The 25,276-nt window shown below is 41.3% G+C and overlaps 1 protein-coding gene across 1 annotated transcript in view; it reads left to right on the forward strand.

The window, feature by feature from the left end:
* LOC126163144 (caspase-1-like) overlaps positions 1–25,276 on the forward strand; it is a 147,388-nt gene that overhangs the window by 40,838 nt on the left and 81,274 nt on the right. The window contains exon 4 of the mRNA XM_049920073.1: positions 15,699–16,012. Coding sequence (XP_049776030.1) covers positions 15,699–16,012 — 314 coding nt within the window. The remainder of the gene's footprint in view (positions 1–15,698; positions 16,013–25,276) is intronic.

Here is a 25,276-nt window from a genome sequence, read left to right on the forward strand (position 1 = left end):
AACCACAATCAACTAGTCTGATGTGGTGTGTAGGGTTTAATAAGCCACAGGTCGAAATGCTCTTCAGCCGGTTTGAAATTCTCTTTAAAAAGCATTCCTTTCGTCCATCCCGAATTTTTAATGAGGACGAGACTGGCGTATCGTGTGTGCATGAAAATGACAAGGTCATTACAGTGAACGGAAAAAGTAAAGTGTGGAAAATTACTTCTGGAGAGAGGGGACGTAATGTTACACTTCTATTTTGCATGAGTGCAACTGGGCAATTTATTTCTCCGCTTTTTATTTTCCGAAGGAAACGAATGAATGACCGCCTCATGATTGGTGCTCCAACCAAAAGCATTAGTTTTGCAACGTACAGTGGTTGGATGACAGCTGAGGCTTTTTAAAGTGGCTTTAACACTTTGTTTCCTTCACAAACCCCTCAGTAGGAGATCCAGTCTTGATGATTGTAGATGGGTATACCAGTTACTAGGACTTAGATGTCATCATCTATGCTCGGGAAAACCATGTCCATATGTTAAGTTTTCCCCCACACACTTCTCATAAGTTGCAGCCTCTGGATAGGACGTTCATGAAACCTTTCAAAAACTGCTACAACACTGCTTGCAGTTTGCGGATGAGGGATAATTCCAGGTCAATAATTAATGAATTTGATGTTACAAAATTTGTAGATGATGCCTACAAGCAAGTGTGTCGACTATATATTGCTGAAAATGTATTTAGATGCACTGGCATTTACCCGACAAACCCAGACATATTTACTGATTTGGACTTTATGGGCAGTTATACTACCAACATTGTACAGGAACCTCTCCCGACATGAAGTCTGATGGGGTTGTTGTTACTATATATAGGACACACACATCGACTTCACCAGCAGCTCTGATAGCCCCCTCCCCCCCTCAGCTTGCTTCCCAGGCAGAATCTACAATCACTTCTGGAGAGACCACCACTTCTATTGATATCAACTCCAACAAAAAATATGCTGGCAGATAAGAAAGATTCAGAAGAGCAACAGGAAAAAGCACGACAGAAAAAAAGACAAACGAAATTTTCAAAACAAGAACAAACGATGATCAATAAGAAAAAGAAAAATAAACAAATCAACATTTTTCGTAATGACAGTCCTACACCAACCACTTCTCAAGACGTTGTAGATGTAAAATACGAGGGTGAGTGAAATGAAAACAATAAATTTGTAATAACAAATAGAAATTTCGCGCCGTTATCCTGTAAGCTGGTAAGCGTGCTACAAACAGCGTGCAGAATGGCCTTCAGGTGGCAGCACAATGCAGATGCACACATACCGTCGCAGTATCAGTTAGAGATGGGTCGAACTCGTTCATTCTCGTTAACTACTTCATTCATTTCACTCTTTGCCGTGAAGCGTTCAAATGAAGTAGTTCATTCATGAAGTACGGAAGCCTGGCGAAGTTGCCCAGTTCGCCGCTCAGCCGCGGCTACGCTCGTTTAGCCTCGATCGTACAATAAAGCTTCGTAATACTTCATAATTTTACCAACAGATGGCCGAACTATGCAGTAACGTGCACGCAACGTTTTGCGTCTTACAGCGTCTGACGTGAGTTAACTTAAATAGAGCATGATCGAAAGGGACAAAGGAAAGATAAACAGAGAAGCATGTCACATATAAAGAAGGTATTATGTTTAATCTTGCTCGACATTTTCTCGTGAAGCGCCAAAAAAAGTCTTCATCTGCCAAGTGAAACCTTATTTGTTTTATTCATGGACTGAAAACTAGGGCTACCAACGAAATGCAGTCCAATTTTATGTTCCTTTTAAAATTTAATCCAAAATGGAATGAGTATGTTTACCACTGTCACAAAGTCTATATACCTACGTTACGTAATTATTCAGAAGTTTTCCTGTATATTTTATTTTTGTTGAGAATAATAACCCTCTAAATTCAAAACATACTGTCACCTGTAGTCATTGGTACGATTTCAGGTAAAATCCCTCATTATTTTATTCGGAAAGCAGTTTTTGTTTCTGTTCACGCTTATACAATGGCTAACAACTCACGATCGCCTAAAAGCAGTGAAATTTGGGGTTTCTTCGCCGGTTTAGGTGATGGGAAAGCAAAGTGCAACTGTTGCTCTAAGTGTATTTCACCGCGCGATTCGTCGACAGGCAGTAGAGGGAGGACTGAAGTGAAGGGAGAACGAGTGACGTAGCGCCGATGTAGTGGAAAAGGGAGAGTGGAAGAGAGTGAGTGAACTAGACAAAAGTGTGGAGTGTGCTATCTGTGAAGAGTTTGAAGTGCCAGTTCATTGAAATTGAGTGGTTAGTTCACACTTCACTGGAGTGAAGCGTTCATTTGAACGACTCATTCACGAGCTCCCCATCACTAGTATCAGTATAAAGATGGCCGCCGCACTTGCGACTTGCACCAGGGAAGAACAGTGTTCTGTTATTCGGTTTTTGCGTAGTGAAGGTGAGAAACCTATTGAAATTCATCGACGAATGAAGGTTCAGTACGGTTATGCATGTCTGTCACAGCAGCAAGTCTGCGAATGGAGTAGGAAGTTCGTAAATGGTGTGACTTTGGTGGAAGATGCTCCTCGTGCAGGTCAGGCACAACGAGTTGTGACTCCACAGAACATTGCAGCAGTTGAAGCCATAGTGAAGGAAAACCACCGAGTGACACTGAATGACATTGCAGCTTGTTTACATATTAGTCATGGGTCAGCACACCACATTGTGCATTATGTGCTCCAGTTGCACAAAGTGTTTGCAAGATGGGTGTCACGGTAGCGTGTTGATGCTCATGAAGAACCTCTTCGTCGCTTTGAACGAGAAGGTGATGGCTTCCTTGCAAGAATCGTTACTGGGGACGAAACCTGGGTTCACTTCCACCAACCGGAAAGGAAGAGAGCGAGCAAGGAATGACGCCATTCCTCATCACCAAAACTAAAGAAGTTTCGAACAGAACCATCAGCAGGGAAGGTTATGCTGACTCTCTTTTGGGACGAAAAAGGCGTCATTTTGGAGCCTTACATACCTAGAGGGACAAGCGTCACCAGTGCATCACACACAGATCTCCTAAAAAATCATCTGCGGCCTACAGTCAAATCAAGGCGACGTGGTTTGCTGTCAGCAGATGTCCTTTTGCAACATGACAATGCAAGGCCCCACACTGGCCGTACAACAGTTGCAACAATCACAGACCTGCATTTTGAGTGTCTTCCTCATGCACCATACTCACCATACCTTGCCCCAAGTGATTTCCGTATGTTTGGACCAGTCAGAGACACAATGGCAGGAAAGAAGTTCCGTTCTGATGAAGAGGTACGCCATGCGGTGCGTAGACTACCAAAAGAATTTTTTTCTAAAGGAATTTATGCACTTTGTAAGCGCTGGAGGACTTGCATTGAGCGTGGGGGAGATTATGCTGAAAAGTGATACAGCTTTGTACCAATAAATAATATTTAAAAAATATTTACGGTTTTCATTTGACTCACCCTCGTATATTGTGTGTGGAGAAAGCTATTAGGAAAACTGGATTCAGTGCAACAAGTGTGAAGGCTGGGCACATGAGCTCTGTGTGGACGTTGAGGACTTACTTTTTTAATTTTGTGATCTCTGTAGGCTAAATAATTCTTAGGGTAAATGAGCTATAATATGTAATACACTGTGCATAGTATTAAACAACAAAACTTTTATTGAAAGCAATTTTTTAACTTATAATCATAATCATATTGGTGTGGCCCATACTACCCACCAATTTTTAAAATGCCCAAAATGCAAGGTTAATTCTAATTACATTTTGTGTATTGTTCCCTTCATATAATCCTAAATATATTTTTATTACTTAGAGGAAAGAAGTTGAAAATATGATTTTTTCGCTCGTAACTAAGTTAAGCTCAAATATATTTTGTAATGTACATTTTTCATTAAATGGCCCACAATACCCGCCGTTCCCATATGTGTGTAGGTCTACACAGAGGAGCCAAAACTGTGTGACTGCCTGCTTAAAGGCCTGTTGGCCCACTTTTGGAACGCAGTGCAACAGCAGTTCTACATGGAATGGATCCAACAAATCCCTGGTAGGATCGCAAAGGTATGTGGCATGAGGTGTTTACGCATAGGTCACGCAGTTCCTGGAAATTACTGGCACGTGATTTATGGGTGCGTGGCTGGTGTCCTGTATCGTCCCAGGCAAATTTACTGCCCAAGACATCAACGTGAGTTCAGTGCCACTCTGCTCAAACAAATGCACGATTCTGGCCGTGTGACACGAACAATTATCCTGCTGGAACATGCCACTGCCGTCACTGAAAAGATCAAGCAAGAAGGGATGCCCGTAGTTCGCAATAATGTTCTACGTGAACAGCTGTCAACTTTCCTTCAATTACTACAACAGATGCCAAGGAAGACCAAATCAGTAGCCCTAATTAGTAAACTGTACAGTAGAAGAAGGATTGAAAAATATTTTAAATTTTTGTAAAGGAAAGGTTTTTATTGTATTCGCTTAGCTGACACAAGTATTTGAAAACACAAAATTGAGTGGTCAGTCTTAAAAAGAACTCAATGAGATTTTGGTATTCTTTTTTGACATAGGTTGTCGAAACTCTTACTGCAATTTTGGCAATTTCTGCATATTCTTGCTGAACAGAACGAGACCAGTGGTGTTGTTTCGAAAACCAATTTTATAGTCTGGTCACGTGATAGTTCAGTTAGCAAATCTTCTTCACTTGATAACATTTTCAACTTTTTTAAGCAGTCTTCTTTAAAGGAATTTCTGAGCCATTGGATTTCGCCCTTAACTTCAGGGAATTAGTTCCTAAAACAATTATGAAAAGGCTTAGATATTGCACTGGTAAGTATAGTTAGTAGATTTCTCATTAATGAGAATGGAAAATAAAATGCATAATCACCATATAATATAAATATTAATTTTAAAAACCATAATGTTTGAAAACTGTTTTGAATAACATTAATGTTTGAAGAACATTACTGTTTACAATTAGGCCTATTACAGTATTTGCATAGAATTTAGGAAAATAAGTAGTTTTAAATTGCTGAGGATGGAGGTCAAAGATTTGAGATGATCTTTTATGGATGTAGCTGTTATTCTACCGACTTCGACTTCCTTGGTTTCCAGAAATCATATAAGCCAGGAAATACGTCGAAGGAATCCTGTTTCAATATTTGAACCCAAAGTCGAATGTTAATTGTCATTGCTTTTACTCTGTCTTACATAAAAAAAGACTTATGAACATTCTTACACTGTACAGTTAAGTTAAAAGCGTTGAGCGCACCGAAAATATCCGCCAAATATGCCAACTGAGTCAATCAGTTTTTATGGTGGTGTAGTGGTTGTATACATAGAAGATCCCTGGAGATACTAGAAGGTTTCAGATAGATTATATAATGGTAAGACAGAGATTTAGGAACCAGATTTTAAATTGTAAGACATTTCCAGGGGCAGATGTGAACTCTGACCACAATCTATTGGTTATGAACTGTAGATTAAAACTGAAGAAACTGCAAAAATGTGGGACCTGGATAAACTGAAAGAACCAGAGGTTGTGCAGAGTTTCAGGGAGAGCATAAGGGAACAATTGACAGGAATGGGGGAAAGAAATACAGTAGAAGAAGAATGGGTAGCTCTGAAGGATGAAGTAGTGAAGGCAGAAGACGATCAAGTAGGTAAAAAGACGAGGGCTAGTAGAAATCCTTGGGTAACAGAAGAGATAAGGAATTTAATTGATGAAAGGAGGAAGAACAAAAATGCAGTAAGTGAAGCAGGCAAAAAGGAATACAAACGGCTCAAAAGTGAGATCGACAGGAAGTGCAAAATGGCTAAGCAGGGATGGCTAGAGGACAAATGTAAGGATGTAGAGGCTTATCTCACTAGGGGTAAGATAGATACTGCCTAAGGGAACATTAAAGAGACCTTTGGAGAAAAGAGAACCACTTGAATGAATATCAAGAGCGCAGATGGAAACCCAGTTCTAAGCAAAGAATGGAGAGCAGAAAGGTGGAAGGAGTATATAGAGGGTCTATGCAGGGGCGATGTTCTTGAGGAGAATATTATGGAAGTGGAAGAGGATGTAGATGAAGATGAAATGGAGATATGATACTGCGTGAAGAGTTTAACAGAGCACTGAAAGACCTAAGTCGAAACAAGGCTCCGGGAGTAGACAACATTCCATTAGAACTACTGATAGCCTTGGGAGAGCCAGTCCTGACAAAACTCTAACATCTGGTGAGTAAGATGTATGAGACAGGCGAAATTCCCTCAGACTTCAAGAAGAATATAATAATTTCAATCCCAAAGAAAACAGGTGTTGACAGATGTGAAAATTACCGAACTATCAGTTTAATAAGTCACAGCTGCAAAATAGTAACGCTAATTCTTTACAGACGAATGGTAAAACTGGTAGAAGCCGATCTCGGGGAAGATCAGTTTGGATTCCATAGAAATGTTGGAACACGCGAGGCAATATTGACCCTACGACTTATCTTAGAAGAAAGATAAAGGATGGCGAACCTACGTTTCTAGAATTTGTAGACTTAGAGAAAGCATTTGACAATGTTTACTGGAATACTCTCTTCCAAATTCTGAAGATGGCAGGGGTAAAATACAGGGAGCGAAAGGTTATTTATAATTTGTACAGAAACCAGATGGCAGTTATAAGAGGCGAGGGACATGAAAGGGAAGCAGTGGTTGGGAAGGGAGTGAGACACGGTTGTAGCCTCTCCCCGATGTTATTCAATCTGTATATTGAGCAAGCAGTAAAGAAAACAAAAGAAAAGTTCGGTGTAGGTATTAAAATCCATGGAGAAGAAATAAAAACTTCGAGGTTCGCCGACGACATTGTAATACTGTCAGAGACAGCAAAGGACTTGGAAGAGCAGTTGAACGGAATGGAAAGTGGCTTGAAAGGAGGATATAAGATGAACATCAACAAAAGCAAAACGAGGATAATGGAATGTAGTAGAATTAAGTCAGGTGATGCCGAGGGAATTAAATTAGGAAATGAGACACTTAAAGTAGTAAGGGAGTTTTGCTATTTGGGTGCAAAATAACTGATGATGGTCGAAGTAGAGAGGATATAAAATATAGACTGGCAATGACAAGGAAAGCGTTTCTGAAGAAGAGAAATTTGTTAACATTGAGTGTAGATTTAAGTGTCAGGAAGTCATTTCTGAATGTATTTGTATAGAGTGTAGCCATATATGGAAGTGAAAGATGGACGATAAATAATTTGGACAAGAAGAGAATAGAAGGTTTCGAAATTTGGCGCTAGAGAAGAATGCTGAAGATTAGATGGGTAGATCACATAACTAATGAGGAGGTATTGAACAGAATTGGGGAGAAGAGGAGTTTGTGGCACAACTTGACAAGAAGAAGGGACCGGTTGGTAGGACATGTTCTGAGGCATCAAGGGATCTCCAATTTAGTATTGGAGGGCAGCGTGGAGGGTAAAAATCGTAGACGGAGACCAAGAGATGAATACACTAAGCAGATTCAGAAGGATGTAGGCTGCAGTAGGTACTGGGAGATGAAGAAGCTTGCACAGGATAGAGTAGCATGGAGAGCTGTATCAAACCAGTCTCAGGACTGAAGACAACAACAACAACAGTGGTTAATGCCCTCAACTCGCATCTCAGAGACCCGGGTTCTATTCTCGTTCTTTGCCAATCAGATATCGGTTTTGTGGGGCCACCCAAATCAATTCAAGCAAATGACGCGATGGTCATGGTCTCTTCCTTTACATCTAGCAGTAAGAAATCCGAGCAGAGCCCTGTCTCTGATAACCTTAGGTATGGACCGGGCGTCAAATACCAATCCTCCTTCCTTCCTTCGTGTTGCGTCTGGATATTACATGAGCAAATACATGTCGATCGTTCTTGTGAACAATTGTGTCCAAGAAACAACAAACCGACAAATTACGATCGGGCTGTTTCATGCCATGTGGTCACGCCATGAGCAGCCAGCCACAGCCAAGACTGTGGACCAGCTCCATAGCGCAGCCTGTAGGGATGTACGCTTCCAGACGCATGGCCGCACACAATATCCGTAGTTTTCAAAACTTGGAAAAACACTATATAGAATAGCGACAGGGCATTTCAACTCTTATTTCATTCTGTACTCGCTGATGCTGACTGACGAATGCAGCTCCTGAAGTTCCGATAATTCTATCCTTGTCTTCGACTCTCGGTCAGAGCTCACGTTTCAGTGCCACTCAGGGTTGGGAACCGCCGGCCTAATGGTACCACCACCATTCTGTTTTCGTGGCGCGGTGCGTGTTTCGAGCAGCCGTTCGCTTAGGCGACAGCCTGTCCGGACACGATTGGTGTGACAAGAAATGTGATTTAGTCGACCAGGCGTCATGTTTCCAGTAATTTACGGCCAATCTTCATGATCTTATACCCAGTGTTATAGTAACAGACGATGTCATTGCGTCAACTTAGGAACTCGTACAGCTCGTCGGCTACCGAGATTTATGTTCACTAACATGCTCTGACCTGTGTGCTCCGAAACAATGGACCCTGTAGCGGCAATCTTCCCTGTCGTCAGACCTACCACGGATCGCCACATCTTACTTTACAGAGAGGGCTTCTTCCCGACATCGAAGTTCTGTGACGAGGTCTTGTCGTCTACTCCTGGTTTCACCGTCGTAATTTCCATAGACTCTCACGACAACATACGCGAACAGTCGACCAGCTCCGCCATTTCCGACATTCTCACTCGCAGACGCCGGGTCACAAGAATTTGCTCCTTCTAGGAACTGCATATTTGAGTGGTTTTCTCAATTTTCTGCCCTTGTTGTTGTTGTGGTCTTCAGTCCTGACACTGGTTTGATGCACCTCTCCATGCTAATCTATCCTGTGCAAGCTCCTTCATCTCCCATACCTGCTGCAACCTACATCCTTCTGAATCTGCTTAGTGTATTCATCTCTTGGTCTCCCTCTACGATTTTTACCCTCCACGCTGCCCTCCAATGCTAAATTTGTGATCCCTTGATGCCTCAGGACATGTCCTACCAACCGATCCCTTCTTCTAGTCAAGTTGTGCCACAAACTTCTCTTCTCCCCAATACTGTTAAATACCTCCTCATTAGTTACGTGATCTACCCACCTAATCTTCAACATTCTTCTGTAGCACCACATTTCGAAAGCTTCTATTCTCTTCTTGTCCAAACTACTTATTGTCCATGTTTCACTTCCATACATGGCTACACTCCATACAAATACTTTCAGAAACGACTTCCTGACACTTAAATCTATACTCGATGTTAACAAATTCCTCTTCTTCAGAAACGCTTTCTTTGCCATTGCCAGTCTACATTTTATATCCTCTCTACTTCGACCATCATCAGTTATTTTTCTCCCCAAATAGCAAAACTCCTTTACTACTTTAAGTGTCTCATTTCCTGATCTAATTCCCTCAGCATCACCCGACTTAATTCGACTACATTCCATTATCCTTGTGTTGCTTTTGTTGATGTTCATCTTATATCCTCCTTTCAAGACACTGTCCATTCTGTACAACTGCTCTTCCAAGTCCTTTGCTGTTTCTGACAGAATTACAATGTCATCGGCGAACCTCAAAGTTTTTATTTCTCCTCCCTGGATTTTAAAACCTACTCCAAATTTTTCTCTTGTTTCCTTTACTGCTTGCTCAATATACAGATTGAATAACATCGGGGATAGGCTACTACCCTGTCTCACTCCCTTCCCAACTACTGCTTCCCTTTCATGTCCCTCGACTCATAACTGCCATCTCTTTTCTGTACAAATTGTAAATAGCATTTCGCTCCCTGTATTTTATCCCTGCCACCTTTAGAATTTGAAAGAGAGTATTCCAGTCAATATTGTCAAAAGCTTTCTCTAAGGCTATAAATGCTAGAAACGTAGGTTTACCTTTCCTTAATCTTTCTTCTAAGATAAGTCGTAAAGTCAGTATTGCCTCACGTGTTCCAACATTTCTACGGAATCTAAGCTGATCTTCCCCGAGGTCGGTTTCTACCAGTTTTTCCATTCGTTTGTAAATAATTCGTGTTAGTATTTTGCAGCTGTGACTTATTATTTTTTTAAATTTATTTCTGCCCTAAAGTGATCCCCCACTCTTCCCTGCTCCGCTTACACAGGGTGAACGGGGTGAAAACCGACAAAATGCAAGACGGATTCCTCACTGGAAATGGAGGAAAAAGTCCTATAAACATGTGTGCAGAAATGGACAGTGCGCATGCAACAACAACGAATCGTCGAGGAATATAGTACAAGGCTGCATCGACCACACGTCACAACAGAGGTCCATAGTGGCCTCTATGGGATGCCATGCACTCGTTCACACGTCGCATCATGGATTGCCCCACTCTCGCAGGTTCCGACCTATCTCCGAATAGCATCACAGGCGTCTTTTACATGCTGTTGAAAGGTCTGCACATCAGAAACTGTTTCAGCATACACGACGTTTTCAAATACCAAGAGGTAAAAGTCCAGGGTGTTTAAGCCCGGTGATCTAGCAGGTCATGGTACAGGGCCTCCGTCTACTATCCAACATCTGGGGAAGATGCTCTTGAGACGTCGGCAAATTCTAAAGCGGAAATGGGGTGATGCTCCATCATGCAGAAATCACATAACCCGTCGGACTGCCAAAGGCACATTCTCATGCAGCCCTGGCAGAGTATTCGGCATGAAGTCCAAGTATGTTCTTCCATCGAGGCGTTGTAGAATAACTGGTCCAGGTATGTGGACGCCAAGAATCCCTGCCCACATTTTGATGCTGAACAGATGGTGACGAGACGCCCCAACCATTCCCTAAGGATTGGCTGAAGCCCACAGTCGTTTAATGAACGAAGTAAGAGCACATGGACTATCAGACCATTTGTGTGATTGGATTGAAGAGTTCCTAGATAACAGAACGCAGGATGTCATTCTCAAGAGAGAGATGTCTTCCGAAATAAGAGTGATTTCAGGTGTGCCGCAGGGGAATGCCATAGGACCGTTGCTATTCACAGTATACATAAATGATCTTGTGGATGACATCGGAAGTTCACTGAGGCTTTTTGCAGATGATGCTGTGGTGTATCGAGAGGTTGTAACAATGGAAAATTGTACTGAAATGCAGGAGGATCTGCATCGAATTGACGCAGGGCGCAGGGAATGGCAATTGAATCTCAATGTAGACGAGTGTAATGTGCTGTGAGTACACGGAAAGATAGATCCCTTATCATTTAGCTACAAAATGGCAGGTCAGCAACTGGAAGCAGTTAATTCCATAAATTATCTGGGAGTATGCATTAGGAGTGATTTAAAATTGAATGATCATATAAAGTTGATCGTCGGTAAAGCAGATGCCAGACTGAGATTCATTGGAAGAATCCTAAGGAAATGCAATCCGAAAACGAAGGAAGTAGGTTACAGTACGTTTGTTCGCCCACTGCTTGAATACTGCTCAGCAGTGTGGGATCCGTACCAGATAGGGTTGATAGAAGAGATAGAAAAGATCCAACGGAGAGCAGCGCGCTCCGTTACAGGATCATTTAGTAATCGCGAAAGCGTTACGGAGATGATAGATAAACTCCAGTGGAAGGCTCTGCAGGAGAGACGCTCAGTAGTTCGGTACGGGCTTTTGTTAAAGTTTCTAGAACATACCTTCACCGAAGAGTCAAGCAGTATATTGCTCCCTCCTACGTATATCTCGCGAAGAGACCATGAGGATAAAATCACAGAGATTAGAGCCCACACAGAAGCATACCGACAATCCTTCTTTCCACGAACAATACGAGACTGGAATAGAAGGGAGAACCGATGGAGGTACTCAAGGTACTCTTCGCCACACACCGTCAGGTGGCTTGCGGAGTATGGATGTGGATGTAGAAGTAGATGTAGATGTAGATGATTATGCAGATTGATGATGTCAGTTCTGATAAAGATTGCTTTGTAGGTAAAGAAGACTGATGACAGAAATCCCATAATTGTGATGGTCTGGGTCAAAAACCATCGACAAAATCCTTCCCGTTGAGGAAAATTCGCTGTCGATAATACTTGCACGCGTTGCAGGTGACAGAGATTGTAGAGGCTGCCAAATAGGATGTACATAATCGTACTTTGGTTTACACCATGTTGCCGAGCCACTTTCTGGAACTTATACTAGGATTCGCCTCCTCTGTATCCTGTAGAAGCCGATTCTCGAAATTTCGTGTACGCTCAGTCCGCCGCCTCCTGCACGTTCGTCTGTCTGAAACGACCCGCGAGCACACAAACGCCCAGAAAAGGTTTGAAATGTTATGTGATGTGGCTGGTGTCTGTGTGGGCACTTAATTTGGTACAGTCGTGCTGCCTCTCGACTGTTTCTAAATGCTTGGCCGTCAACATACACACTCTCGGCTTGTTCCCGACACGGATACTAGACCATTTTGCATCTTACAGGTGGCTGCGTCAGTCAACACACAAGGAACACACGGCATGTACTCTGAGAAACTTTCATTCTTCAGCGCCATCTACTGCAGCAAAGATGCGTTTCCGGACACACGTTCATAGGGCCTTTCTTCCTCCATTTGCAATCTGGAATCCGTCCCTACAGTTTGTCGGCTTTATTAATTTTCGCCCTGTATGATTACCTTGCCATGTGACGTGCCCACAACACCAACATGTAGCATCTAGTGTCGTTGTGGACAGTAGCCATAACGTTTTTGCTCGTCAGTGTAGATTCTGCAACAAAGCGAACTATTGTACCCTTCTCACCTCATCAAGAGCTGATATTTGGACCAGCACTTAAGATCAGACCCCTTCTCATCAAGTAAGTGCCACTCGATTGAATCCTGGCGCATAGAATAAGTATGTCTGTATCTGAAGGTGTAGAGTAAGGGAAAAAAAGTGGTCATCGTCTCTTTCTGTTATGCAGTGTATCTGGTTTCATTTAACAGTAGTACAAGGGTTTTTCCTAACTGGAAGATTGAAACTGGATGCACTCAGCCTCGCAAGACCAGATGAAGAACTAGTTTAAATAGATGTAACAGCTCTAATGTTTGGGAAACTGACAACTCCTGTAAGAACAGTGTCATAACTTCATGATCCATCAAATCCCATCCGAATGGCGCAATTTAGTAAAAGTTGATACGGTGGCCGCTACGTTCATGTGGTTCTGTGAGCATGATCGGAGAATTACTTTTTATCTCAACATACTCTAATCTTCAGGATTCTGACTTCAATTTTAAAAAACGGAACCCTTGTAGGATCACTTTTTTGTCAGTTTGTCTGCTTGTTTTTCTGTCTGTCATACTGTTAAGACACCTTTTACTCTAGAACTGAGCTCTACGTTCCCTTGGCTGTGTGTAACATTTTGGCTTCTAAGTCAATGCGATCAAAAGATACACCCATTTATGGCACATATTTCGATACTCGCAAACTCACTTATCAGAATCTGTAGGGTACTTCCTATTGACACATATCGTGTAATATGATAAGAAGCGAAGTTTCACAGTTCAAGTAAAGAAAAAATCCGCAAATTGTTAATTTGTAATTATATCACACATAAAAGTTTTTCTTCCATATGTTGCCCACTTGTACGTTCGTCCGTCTGTTAAGTTCCCTCTTCATCGTGAACGGGTAGCGGTATCGGTTTAAAATTTATGTCAAGCTTCTAAGTTAATGCAATGAAAAGAAAGTCATATATGTCACGTATTTTGACTGATTCAACAGAAATACGGATCTCAGCCGCAATTGGGCACTGAATTAAATTCAGTGGCAAAAAGCTAAACTTTATGCCGGACCAGAAGTCTAACCAAAATTTCTTGCTTTACGCTAGTGAGCACCTTAACCACTTCAGCTATCCTCACATGCCTCCCATGCAAGCCAAAGTCCCAACTTGTCACACACTGCACATGTAGCGTCCACCATCCATTATCTTCACTGCGCACAGCTTTACCTGATTTCCGCGCAGGTGTTCGGACGTAGTGTGCAACACCACTGAAATTATCATTACCATAGAGATACATATTTACTATTATACATGTGAAGGCTGTTCTGTCGGACTTGTCTGGTAGAACAGACACGACACATTTAACAACATATTTTGATACTCGTAAACGCACTCATAAAAACCTATAAATGAATAACTTATCTAGGGTGATTCTGTTGCCCCTAACGATATCGTATTACACAATACACACTACGTTTCTATCACGAACGGTATCCAGATAGGCGACAGACACTTAATAGATATAAGATCCCTCTCAGAGCTCGCAGGTTCGAATCCTGCCTCGGGCATGGATGTGTGTGATGTCCTTAGGTTAGTTAGGTTTTAGTAATTCTAAGTTCTATGGGACTGATGATCTCACATGTTAAGTCCCATAGTACTCAGAGCCATTTGAACTATAAAAAATACGAGGATTGGTCAGAGTTACAAGATATTCTTGGACCAAGATTCATTTTAAGTCTGCCATACCTATGCAAGTGTCTCCCGTCTTCCTTTGTGTAATTAGCGGTATAGTCATTCAGGTTTTGGATGTATCTGTCAACTTATTACGTTTATAATACTTAATGTTCCGTAAATGACTCCGAAAAGTTGTTTATGCGGTGTATACCACCATCAGAAATAATGGTAAGGTTACTCTGTTTATAATACTTAATCTCACTTAAATGGTACAGAACTGTTCTCTTACATTGTGTGCCTCACCACCGAAAACAAAGAAACTAAGACGAGGTCTGAAAATGGAAGGTATGGAAGTAACACATTTCTGGTATATATGGCAATGAAAAGATTAATATTGTTAACGTGCAAAAGCAGTTTCATAAACAATATTTGTACACTTGGTCTAAGATATCTTCGTATACTTCACCAATTATTCTGTGACATTTGACAATGTGCTTCACATCTCAAAGCGAACTGGTCAACAACATTGTTCTGTCATGTGGGGTTGCATAAAACGACGCTGGTGGGGGTGGCTGAATCAACCTGCATATACGACAGTCCGTGTGGTCTAGCTTTAAGGTGCGTGTCTGGAAACTGAATGGTAGCTGAATCGAATCTCGGTCGGACCACGGACTTTTCAGTCATTGTTTTAACCCATCCCTCACCTCTCAACGATGTGAGCAGTCGCAAGAAACAGCATGTGGTTCAGATTACACGTTAAACTGTAGGTCCTTTTTCCACAGTTGGATAACTGGGGAAGCTTAGGGACACGCAAGTCACTGAAGTGGCCTCCAATAGAAAGACTTGCATCACACCATTGAGCCACAAGAAATTTTAATAATTATTATCTATATATATACAATTAAGTTTGTACGGAACTCTCAGCGTGAGAGCTCTACTCCCACTGGTCCGGCTTTAGGAATCTGTACCTCAATCGGTAAAAACGAAAACCTTATTTAGATTGCACCAACTTCCGCGACTCCTTTAGGCTCCACAAATGGGACGATTTTAGCAATATGCCGGGTTCAAATAGAATACTTCATTAACAATAACATGTCGCCCACATCGAGACACTCATCTTCCCAGTGACAGATTAGCCCTGCCTCAACTGTGAAATGGTAGCCCACGGATGTACAGCACTTTGTTCAACCCTGTATAGCCTCAAAACTTCTTGGCTGGTACAGATGGTCGCGTTCACTTGATTCAGATGTGAACTGTGTGGCTGCAGGGAGTCCAGGATGTTGGTGCACTCTGAAAGCTACTATATGTAGAGATAAGCACCATTTAATGCTCGTTTTGTTTTCAGAAAAACACAGTCGATGCCGAAACCTACACCTACACCGACACCGACATCTTCCGCCAACATTCTGCCAAACCCTGGTGTGTCCCGCGACGGTGAGGAGTATTCCATGTGCAGACAGAAACGCGGTGTGGCCATGATCTTCAGCCATGAGAACTTCGACCCTAGAGCATACGACGACGAGCTACACCAACTTCCGGATAGGAAGGGTACACAGATCGACAGAGACGCACTCCGCCACACTTTCGAAGACCTTGGCTTCGATGTCCGCTGTTTCGACGATCTGTGTTATTACCAAATAAATAACGAACTCAGAGGGGGTAAGTAAATGTCTCTTTTGCCCCACAGATCAACGAATCTCCTTCTAATCTAAATCTATGCTCGGCATCACGTAGCGTATGGTACTATAGTGTGACTGTCGCGTTAGTTCCTTAATTGCCTTGAAACGTTTGATCGCTGTAATGTAACAAAAATCTGCATACAAGGATCAACATATTTCTTGTAGCAGTTTCCGAGAGACTTGGGTAATTCATTATTACGTTCTCGTTAGCTGTGCTCACTGGTCATAGATGCGAAAACTGGATATGATGAGGAATTTGTCAGTAGGTTCACAAAAAAATTGATTTTTGACAACATACTAGCCAAGGGGGAGGAAGAAATGATCCAATAATAGGAGAAGAAGGACTGGGGAAAATAAGACAAGGGGAAAGCCACCTGTCAGAATTTCGCATAAAGCACTTTTTAGTCGCTGCTAACACTTCGTTTAAGAATCATGAAAGGAAGTTGTATACATGGAAGAGGCTTGGAAACAATGAAAATTTATTTACATAACAGTAAATAAATATTTTAAAACTGGATTTTAAACTGCAAAACATATCCAGGTGTATGTGAACTACGACCATAATATATTAGCTATGAACTGAAGATTAAAACTAGAGAAACTGCAGGACGTTCCAAAATTAAAGAGGCGGGACATGTACAAACTGAAAAAAGAAACCTGATTTCGTTGAGTGTTTCAAAGGGAGCGCTAGACAACGATTGACTGAAACGTGGAAAGGAATGCAATAGAAGACAAATGCGTAGCTGTCAGAGATGGAATACTGGAGGCAGCGGAGGATCAAGTAACCCAAAACACAGGGGGCTATAGAAGTCCGTAGGTAACACTCGAGATATTGAATTTAATCTATGACAGGAAAAAAATGTAAAACTACAGCAAAGAAACACGCAAAAGTAAATGTGAGATTGTCAGGTGCTTAATGGTAAAAAAAAAGGAATGGTTACGGGAGAAATGAACGCTGTAGAAGCATGAATAACTAGGTGAGGCAATATTAAACAAAGAAGGCTGAAATGTGGAAGGAATATACAAGGCAACGAACCTGAAGGCAATATTGTAGAACAGAAAGAGGAAGTAGGTAAGATGAGATGGGAGCTATGATACTACGAGAAGAATTTGACACAGCATTGAAAGACCTAGGTTCGAAAGAAGGCTCTTGGAGTAAACGACATTCCCTCAGAATTACTGAGATCCTCTGGGTCAACTAACCATGTCAAAGCTCTTTCTGCTTTCATGCAAGATATTTGAGAAAGGTGAAATACGCTCAGACTTCATGAGAAATGTAATAAATTCAATTCCAAAGAAGGCAACTCGTGACAGGCGTGAATATTACGAAAACATCAGTATAATAATTGTGGCAATATAATGACACGAATTATTTACAGAAGGAGGAAGAATAGAATCCAGTATCAAAGAAGATCAGTTTTGATTCCGGAGAAATGTAGGAAAGCACGAGACAGTACAGACCCTACCACTTATCTTAGAAGACGTGTTGAAGAAAGTAAACGTTTACAGAATTTTTAGATTTAAAGAAACATTTTGACAATGGTTACTGGACTACACTCTTTGAATTTCTGAAGGGATTTGAATTTCTGAAGGGATAAATTACAGGGAGCATAAGGCTGTCTACAACATCTACAGAACTCAGACTGCGGCCGGCCGGAGTGGCCGTGCGGTTCTGGGCGCTAGTCTGGAACCGAGCGACCGCTACGGTCGCAGGTTCGAATCCTGGCTCGAGCATGGATGTGTGTGATGTCCTTAGGATAGTTAGGTTTAACTAGTTCTAGGCGACTGATGACCTCAGAAGTTAAGTCGCATAGTGCTCAGAGCCATTTGAACCATTTGAACACAGACTGCAATTGTAAGAGTCGAAGTGCATGAAAGGTGAGCAGTTTCTGAGAAAGAAGAGGCCAAGATTGTAGCCTATACCCCATGTTATTCAATCTGTACAACGAACAGGCAGTAAAGAACACAAAGGAGAACTGTGGAACGGGAATTGAAGTTCAGAGAGACGATAAGCGACTTGGAAGTTCACATGAACGGAACGGATAGTACCTTGGAAGGACATTAGAAGGTTCCAGAATGAGATTTTCACTCTGCAGCGGAGTGTGCGCTGATATGAAACTTCCTGGCAGATTAAAACTGTGTGCCAGACCGAGACTCGAACTCGGGACCTTTGCCTTTCGCGGGCAAGTGTAAATAGAACACTTGCCCGCGAAAGGCAAAGGTGCCGAGTTCGAGTCTCGGTACGACACACAGTTTTAATGTGCCAGGGAGTTTCACATTAGGAGATAGTGGAATTTACAGAATTACAACAGACGTTGACGAAGGAACCAGATAAGTAAATATGACACTCAAAGTGGTAGATGAGTTTAACTATTTGAGCAGCAAAGTAACTGTTGATGCCGAAAGACATAGAATATAATATGTAGACTGATAATAGCAAGGAAAGCATTTCTGAAAATTTCTTTACACTGAATATAAATTTAAATGCTCGCAAGGGCTCGCAGAAGTATTTCATTGGGAGTGTAACATGTTCTAGAGAAGAAACATGGGCATCAAACAGTTCAGACAAAGGGAGAGCAACTGCAAGCGAATGTCGATGATTACACGGTGGAAGCTTGTCTATTACCTACTCGGTAGATAAGATTCTTATCCTCCTCCTAATGTGCGGTCTGCATAGGGAAAGAAATCACAAACTTTCATTGATGGTAGGATCATGTTCTACCCGATTCAGGAAAGGTCTCTAATGGACGAAGATTAACAAATCAACAAATGCGGATCAAAGACTGCTTTTATTTTAACAGTTTCTTCTCATTTCCACAAAACATCGCTCGTGACAGTTATTGATTTCTTAAAATACCATGTGGACCTAAGACACAAAGCGCTACACGTAATACACACCGTACCAGACAGTGGCTAGCGAAAGTAACTGGCGCTGGTGGCACGACATTTTATTGGCGCACCGTGCCACCCACCCCCCCGCCCCCCCAATTGGCGCCCGGTGCACAGCACTCACTGGCACCCCTCCTCGGGGCCCGGGGTTCGACATTTCACTTAATTTGCGCCCCCCTCCAGCCCCCCCCCCCTTCTCCAGAAACACATGTAATAAAACATACAGAATTTCGTAAGAAAAAACAGTGTAACAGGTGACATAATACTGAAAAACCCTGTATGGTAATGCTAATCATTACGTCTTATCTTCATCGACGTGCATGTCTCCGATAATTCATCGAACAGAAAGGCTTACTCCAGGAAGCTGAACTATTCCAAAGTGACTCTCAATGCAAGTAATCCAACCTAATCATTCCATTTTTTGCAGTTTCTTCTCAATCATTCTAATTTTTCTGTTCTACGTTTTACTTTTTAAGGGCAAGCTACGTAATTGGTTTATGAATAAAATATATTGTTGTTATTCATTTATTAGGGACCGTGGTTTAACCATAAGGAAGGTGTAAATTCGGATAATTACATGAAAACAACCACAGATTGTAGAGAGGTTCAGGGAGAGCATTAGGGTACAATTGACAAGAACGGGGAAAGGAATACAATAGAAGAAGAATGGATAGCTCTGAGAGATGAAATAGTGAACGCAGCAGAGGATCAAATAGGTAAAATACGAGGGCTCGTAGAAATCCTTGGGTAACACACGAGATACTGAATTTAATTGATAAAAGGAGAAAATATAAAAAAGGCAGTAAATGAAGCAGACAAAAAGGAATACAAACAACTCAAAAATGAGAGCGACAGGAAGTGCAAAATGGCTAAGCAGGTATGGTTAGAGGACAAATGTAAGGATGTAGAGGCATATATCACTAGGTTCAAAATGGTTCAAATGGCTCTGAGCACTATGGGACTTAATTCCTGAGGTCATCAGTCCCCTAGAACCTAGAACTAATGAAACCTAACTAACCTAAGGACATCACACACACCCATGCCCGAGGCAGGATTCGAACCACCGACCGTAGCGGTCGCGCGGTTCCAGACTGTAGCGCCTAGAACCGCCCGGCCACCCCGGCCGGCTATATCACTAGGGGTAAGATAGATACTGCCTACAGGAAAATTAAAGAGACCTTTGGAGAAAAGAGAACCACTTGTATGAATATAAAGAGTTCAGATGGAAAACCAGTACTAAGCAAAGAAGGGAAAGCAGGAAGGTGGGAGGAGGTCTGTACAAGGGCGGTGTACTGGAGGGCAATATTATAGAAATGGAAGGGGATGTAGGTGAAGATGAAATGGGAGATACGATACTGCGTGACGAGTTGGTCAGAGCACTGAAAGACCTGAGTCGAAACAGGACCCCAAAGGTAGACACCATTCCATTAGGACCACTGGTAACCTTAGGTGAGCCAGCCATGACAAAACTCCACCATCTGTTGAGCAAGATGTATGAGACAGGCGAAATACCCCCAGACTTCAAGAAGAATATAATGATTCTAATCCCAAAGAAAACAGTTGACAGGTGTGAAAATTACTGAAATATCAGTTTAATTAGTCACAGCTGCAAAATACTAACGCGAATTCTTTACAGACGAATGGAAAAACTGGCAGAAGCGGACCTCGTGGGAGATCAGTTTGGATTCCGTAGAAATATTGGAACACGTGAGGCAATACTGACCCTACGACTTATCTTAGAAGATAGATTAAGGAAAGGTGAACCTACGTTTCTAGCATTTGTAGACCTAGAGAAAGCTTTTAACAGTGTTGACTGGACTATTCTTTTTCAAATTCTAAAGGTGGTAGGTGTCAAATACAGCGAGCGAACGGCTATTTACAATTTGTCCAGAAACCAGATGGCAGTTATAAGAGTCGAGGTGCACGAAAGGGAAGCAGTGATTGGGAAGGTAGTGAGACAGGGTTGTAGCCTATCCGCGATGCTATTCAATCTGTGTATTGAGCATGCAGTAAAGGAAACAAAAGAAAAATTTGGAGCAGGAATTAAAATCCATGGAGAAGAAATAAAAACTTTGTGGTTTGCCGATGACATTGTAATTCTATTAGAGGCAGCAAAGTACCTGGAAGAGCAGTTGAACGGAATGGACAGTGTCTTGAAAGGAGGATATAAGACGTACATAAAAAAAAGCAAAACGAGGATAATGGAATGTAGTCGAATTAAATCAGGTGATGCTGAGGGAATTAGATTAGGAAATGAGATGCTTAAAGTAATAAATGAGTATTGCTACTTGGGGAGCAAATAACTGACGATGGGGATGTAAAATGTAGACTGCCAATGACAAGAAAGCGTTTCTTAAGAAAAGAAATTTGTTAACGTCGAGTACAGATTTAAGTGTCAGGAAGACCTTTCTGAAAGTATTTGTATGGAGTGTAGACATGCATGGAAGTGAAACATGGACGATAAACAGTTCAGACAAGAAAAGGATAGAGGCTTTCGAAATGTGGTACTACAGACGAATGCTCAAGATTAGATGGATTGATGACGTAACTAATGAAAAGGTACTGAATAGAATTGGGGGGAAGAGGAATTTGTGGCACAACTTGACTAGAAGAAGGAATCGGTTGGAGGTGATGAAGTAAACTACCTTAAAAATATTGAGATGATATCTGTCACTAGATGAAGATACAATAGGTTTTGCTTACTTCCTACCAATTTTTGTTCTTAAGGCAAGATAGTTTCTCACACCTACCGAATTAACTACATCAGAATGAGAACTGTAGAATCTTGTTCTCTCCTCAATGGCGTACCATTGTGTTTAAGTGCAGGGGGGTAATTTAAAATACTTCACCCCCCCCCCCATAAGGTATTAAAAATCCAAGTTTTAAAGCTATTTATTTTCTAAACCTATAACTGAAATCATAAAATCAAATTACTTCTCTAAATTCATAAATGTGTACTTCGAAATTGCAATAGTTTATAGGTACCAATAGAGTTCTACCAAAATAGGGAAATAGAAAAAAATAAACAGTACGCATTGAGTGGATATCTGTCACTAGATGAAGATACAATAGGTTTTGCGTACTTCCTGCCAATTTTTGTTCTTAAGGCGTTTATTTTAAATCTTCTGGATATTGTTTTTGCAAGTTGTTCTATTACATGGTTGAAAATTACATTTATCTTTCTTTCACTTGATAAAATTGCAAGGTTACTCAACTATTCTTTGATCATAGTCTATCTTAATTTGGAAAAACTTCTTCACAAGTAGCATATGAAACAGTGATTGCTAAAAAAATTGTTAGTGCTACAAAAATGTTTTTTAACTCTTTTGCATCTTCCACTTAATTATCCAGCTTAATAATTCTAAAGTTATTCATGCAAAAATATTATCTTCAAGATGAATGTCTTAAAATAAAGGAATGTGGCGTCTAATACAATGTACTTCAGCAATCATAGTTGAAGCATTCAATTCGGAATGTTTGTTACACAAATCGCGAATGTTTTGAACAATGAATTAATCTTTTTCTGCATCGAATAGTATTTGAATTTGAACTAAATCAAATAGCTCGTGAAGTATATTCATTTGTAACGTATTTTTTTAAATTCTGGTGTTAGTTTATCTACTGCCTCAAGCTATTACCAACGAGATTCCTGAACTAAATTTAAGCTAGAGTTGATACTTTTCTCACCAGACATTTTCTTTAGTCTTCCGATTCTTCTTTCTGTTGAAATATCAGACATACTGCGTGTTTCCATTTGTCTCTCAGCTGCTTTCGTGATCGATCAGCATGCACATGTAGAGATTCATTCTTTTAACTCCATTTTGTGTCACAGAATAGCTTCACATTAACTGGAACGTGGTGTTTAGGAAAATCACAACTACGTGTACAGCTTGAGAAAAATGAGCCAAAAAATCTCCCCGATTTTGCGCCAACAGTAGCTGCATATACTCCAGCAAGATTGAGTGAGTGACTGAACATGAAACAAACACTGCTTAGAGATTTACATCCTAAATACATCTCTGAACACCACTGATGTGTCCAGTTACGGTCACAGTATTATAATATCCTTCTCCATAGCAGTACTCCACTTTTAGACCATCTCCTTGCAACTTGTCACAAACGTGTTGTGTAATTTCATTAGCTGATATCCCATACAACAGATTGAAGTCAGCAAATGATTCCACTACTGTGACTTCTGAATACTCAATATGTACACAACGAATTACTTGAGCCATTTGGCCGTATTATATGAATGTATGGCGTATGTCCTTTCGGACATACGCGAGAGAACAGACACCACGCAGAATCCGCAGCTGTTATACCTAGTCCCAACAGGGAATCATATAGCGCTCGTAGATAAAAGTGTTCCGAGACTGTTACCTGAAATGCTCCTCCATGATACTGACAAGAGGGAGATTGAGTTAATAATTAAATCACTAAAGACCAAGAACTCTCATGGATATGACGGGGTATCTAGCAGAATACTGAAGTATTGTTCTATGTATATTAGCCCAGTACTTAGCCATATCTGTAACTTTTCCTTTAGGAGTGGTCGGTTTCCTGACCGATTACAGTACTCGATAGTGAAGCCACTTTATAAAAAGGGAGGCAGGGATAATGTTGACAATTATATACCTATTTCTATGCCATCGGTGTTTGTTAAAGTTATAGAGAGGGTTGTATATACAAGGTTACTGGAGCATTTAAATTCACATAATTTGCTGTCAAATGTACAGTTTGGTTTTAGAAATGGTTTAACAACTGAAAATGCTATATTCTCTTTTCTCTGTGAGGTTTTGGACGGACTAAATAAAAGGTTGGGAACACTAGGTTTTTTTTTTTATTTAACGAAGGCTTTTGATTGTGTTGACCATAAGATATTACTGCAGAAGTTGGACCATTATGGAGTAAGGGGAGTAGCTTACAGTTGGTTCGCCTCTTACTTTAAGAACAGAATGCAGAAGGTAATTTTCTGGAATATTGAGAGTGGTAGTGATGTTCAGTCCCAATGGGGCACTGTTAAGTGGGGCGTTCCCCAAGGGTCGGTGCTGAGGCCACTCCTGTTTCTTATTTATATAAATGATATGCTTTCAACCCCCCCATGAACCATGGACCTTGCCGTTGGTGGGGAGGCTTGCGTGCCTCAGCGATACAGATGGCCGTACCGTAGGTGCAACCACAACGGAGGGGTATCTGTTGAGAGGCCAGACAAACATGTGGTTCCTGAAGAGGGGCAGCAGCCTTTTCAGTAGTTGCAGGGGCAACAGTCTGGATGATTGACTGATCTGGCCTTGTAACATTAACCAAAACGGCCTTGCTGTGCTGGTACTGCAAACGGCTGAAAGCAAGGTGAAACTACAGCCGTAATTTTTCCCGAGGACATGCAGCTCTACTGTATGATTAAATGATGATGGCGTCCTCTTGGGTAAAATATTCCGGAGGTAAAATAGTCCCCCATTCGGATCTCCGGGCGGGGACTACTCAGGAGGACGTCGTTATCAGGAGAAAGAAAACTGGCGTTCTACGGATCGGAGCGAGGAATGTCAGATCCCTTAATCGGGCAGGTAGGTTAGAAAATTTAAAAAGGGAAATGGATAGGTTAAAGTTAGATATAGTGGGAATTAGTGAAGTTCGGTGGCAGGAGGAACAAGACTTTTGGTCAGGTGATTACAGGATTATAAATACAAAATCAAATAGGGGTAATGCAGGAGTAGGTTTAATAATGAATAAAAAAAATAGGAGTGCGGGTTAGCTACTACAAACAGCATAGTGAACGCATTATTGTGGCCAAGATAGACACAAAGCCCATGCCTACTACAGTAGTACAAGTTTATATGCCAACTACCTCTGCAGATGATGAAGAAATAGATGAAATGTATGACGAGATAAAAGAAATTATTCTGGTAGTGAAGGGAGACGAAAATTTAATAGTCATGGGTGACTGGAATTCGTCAGTAGGAAAAGGGAGAGAAGGAAACATAGTAGGTGAATATGGATTGGGGGGAAGGAATGAAAGAGGAAGCCGCCTTGTAGAATTTTGCACAGAGCATAACTTAATCGTAGCCAACACTTGGTTCAAGAATCATAAAAGAAGGTTGTATACCTGGAAGAATCCTGGAGATACTAAAAGGTATCAGATAGATTACATAATGGTAAGACAGAGATTTAGGAACCAGGTTTTAAATTGTAAGACATTTCCTAGGGCAGATGTGGATTCTGACCACAATCTATTGGTTATGAACTGCAGATTGAAACTGAAGAAACTGCAAAAAGGTGGGAATTTAAGGAGATGGGACCTGGATAAACTGAAAGAACCAGAGGTTGTAGAGAGTTTCAGGGAGAGCATAAGGGAACA

The sequence above is a fragment of the Schistocerca cancellata genome, chromosome 1 (genome assembly GCF_023864275.1).
Source record: "Schistocerca cancellata isolate TAMUIC-IGC-003103 chromosome 1, iqSchCanc2.1, whole genome shotgun sequence".
NCBI lineage: Eukaryota > Metazoa > Arthropoda > Insecta > Orthoptera > Acrididae > Schistocerca > Schistocerca cancellata.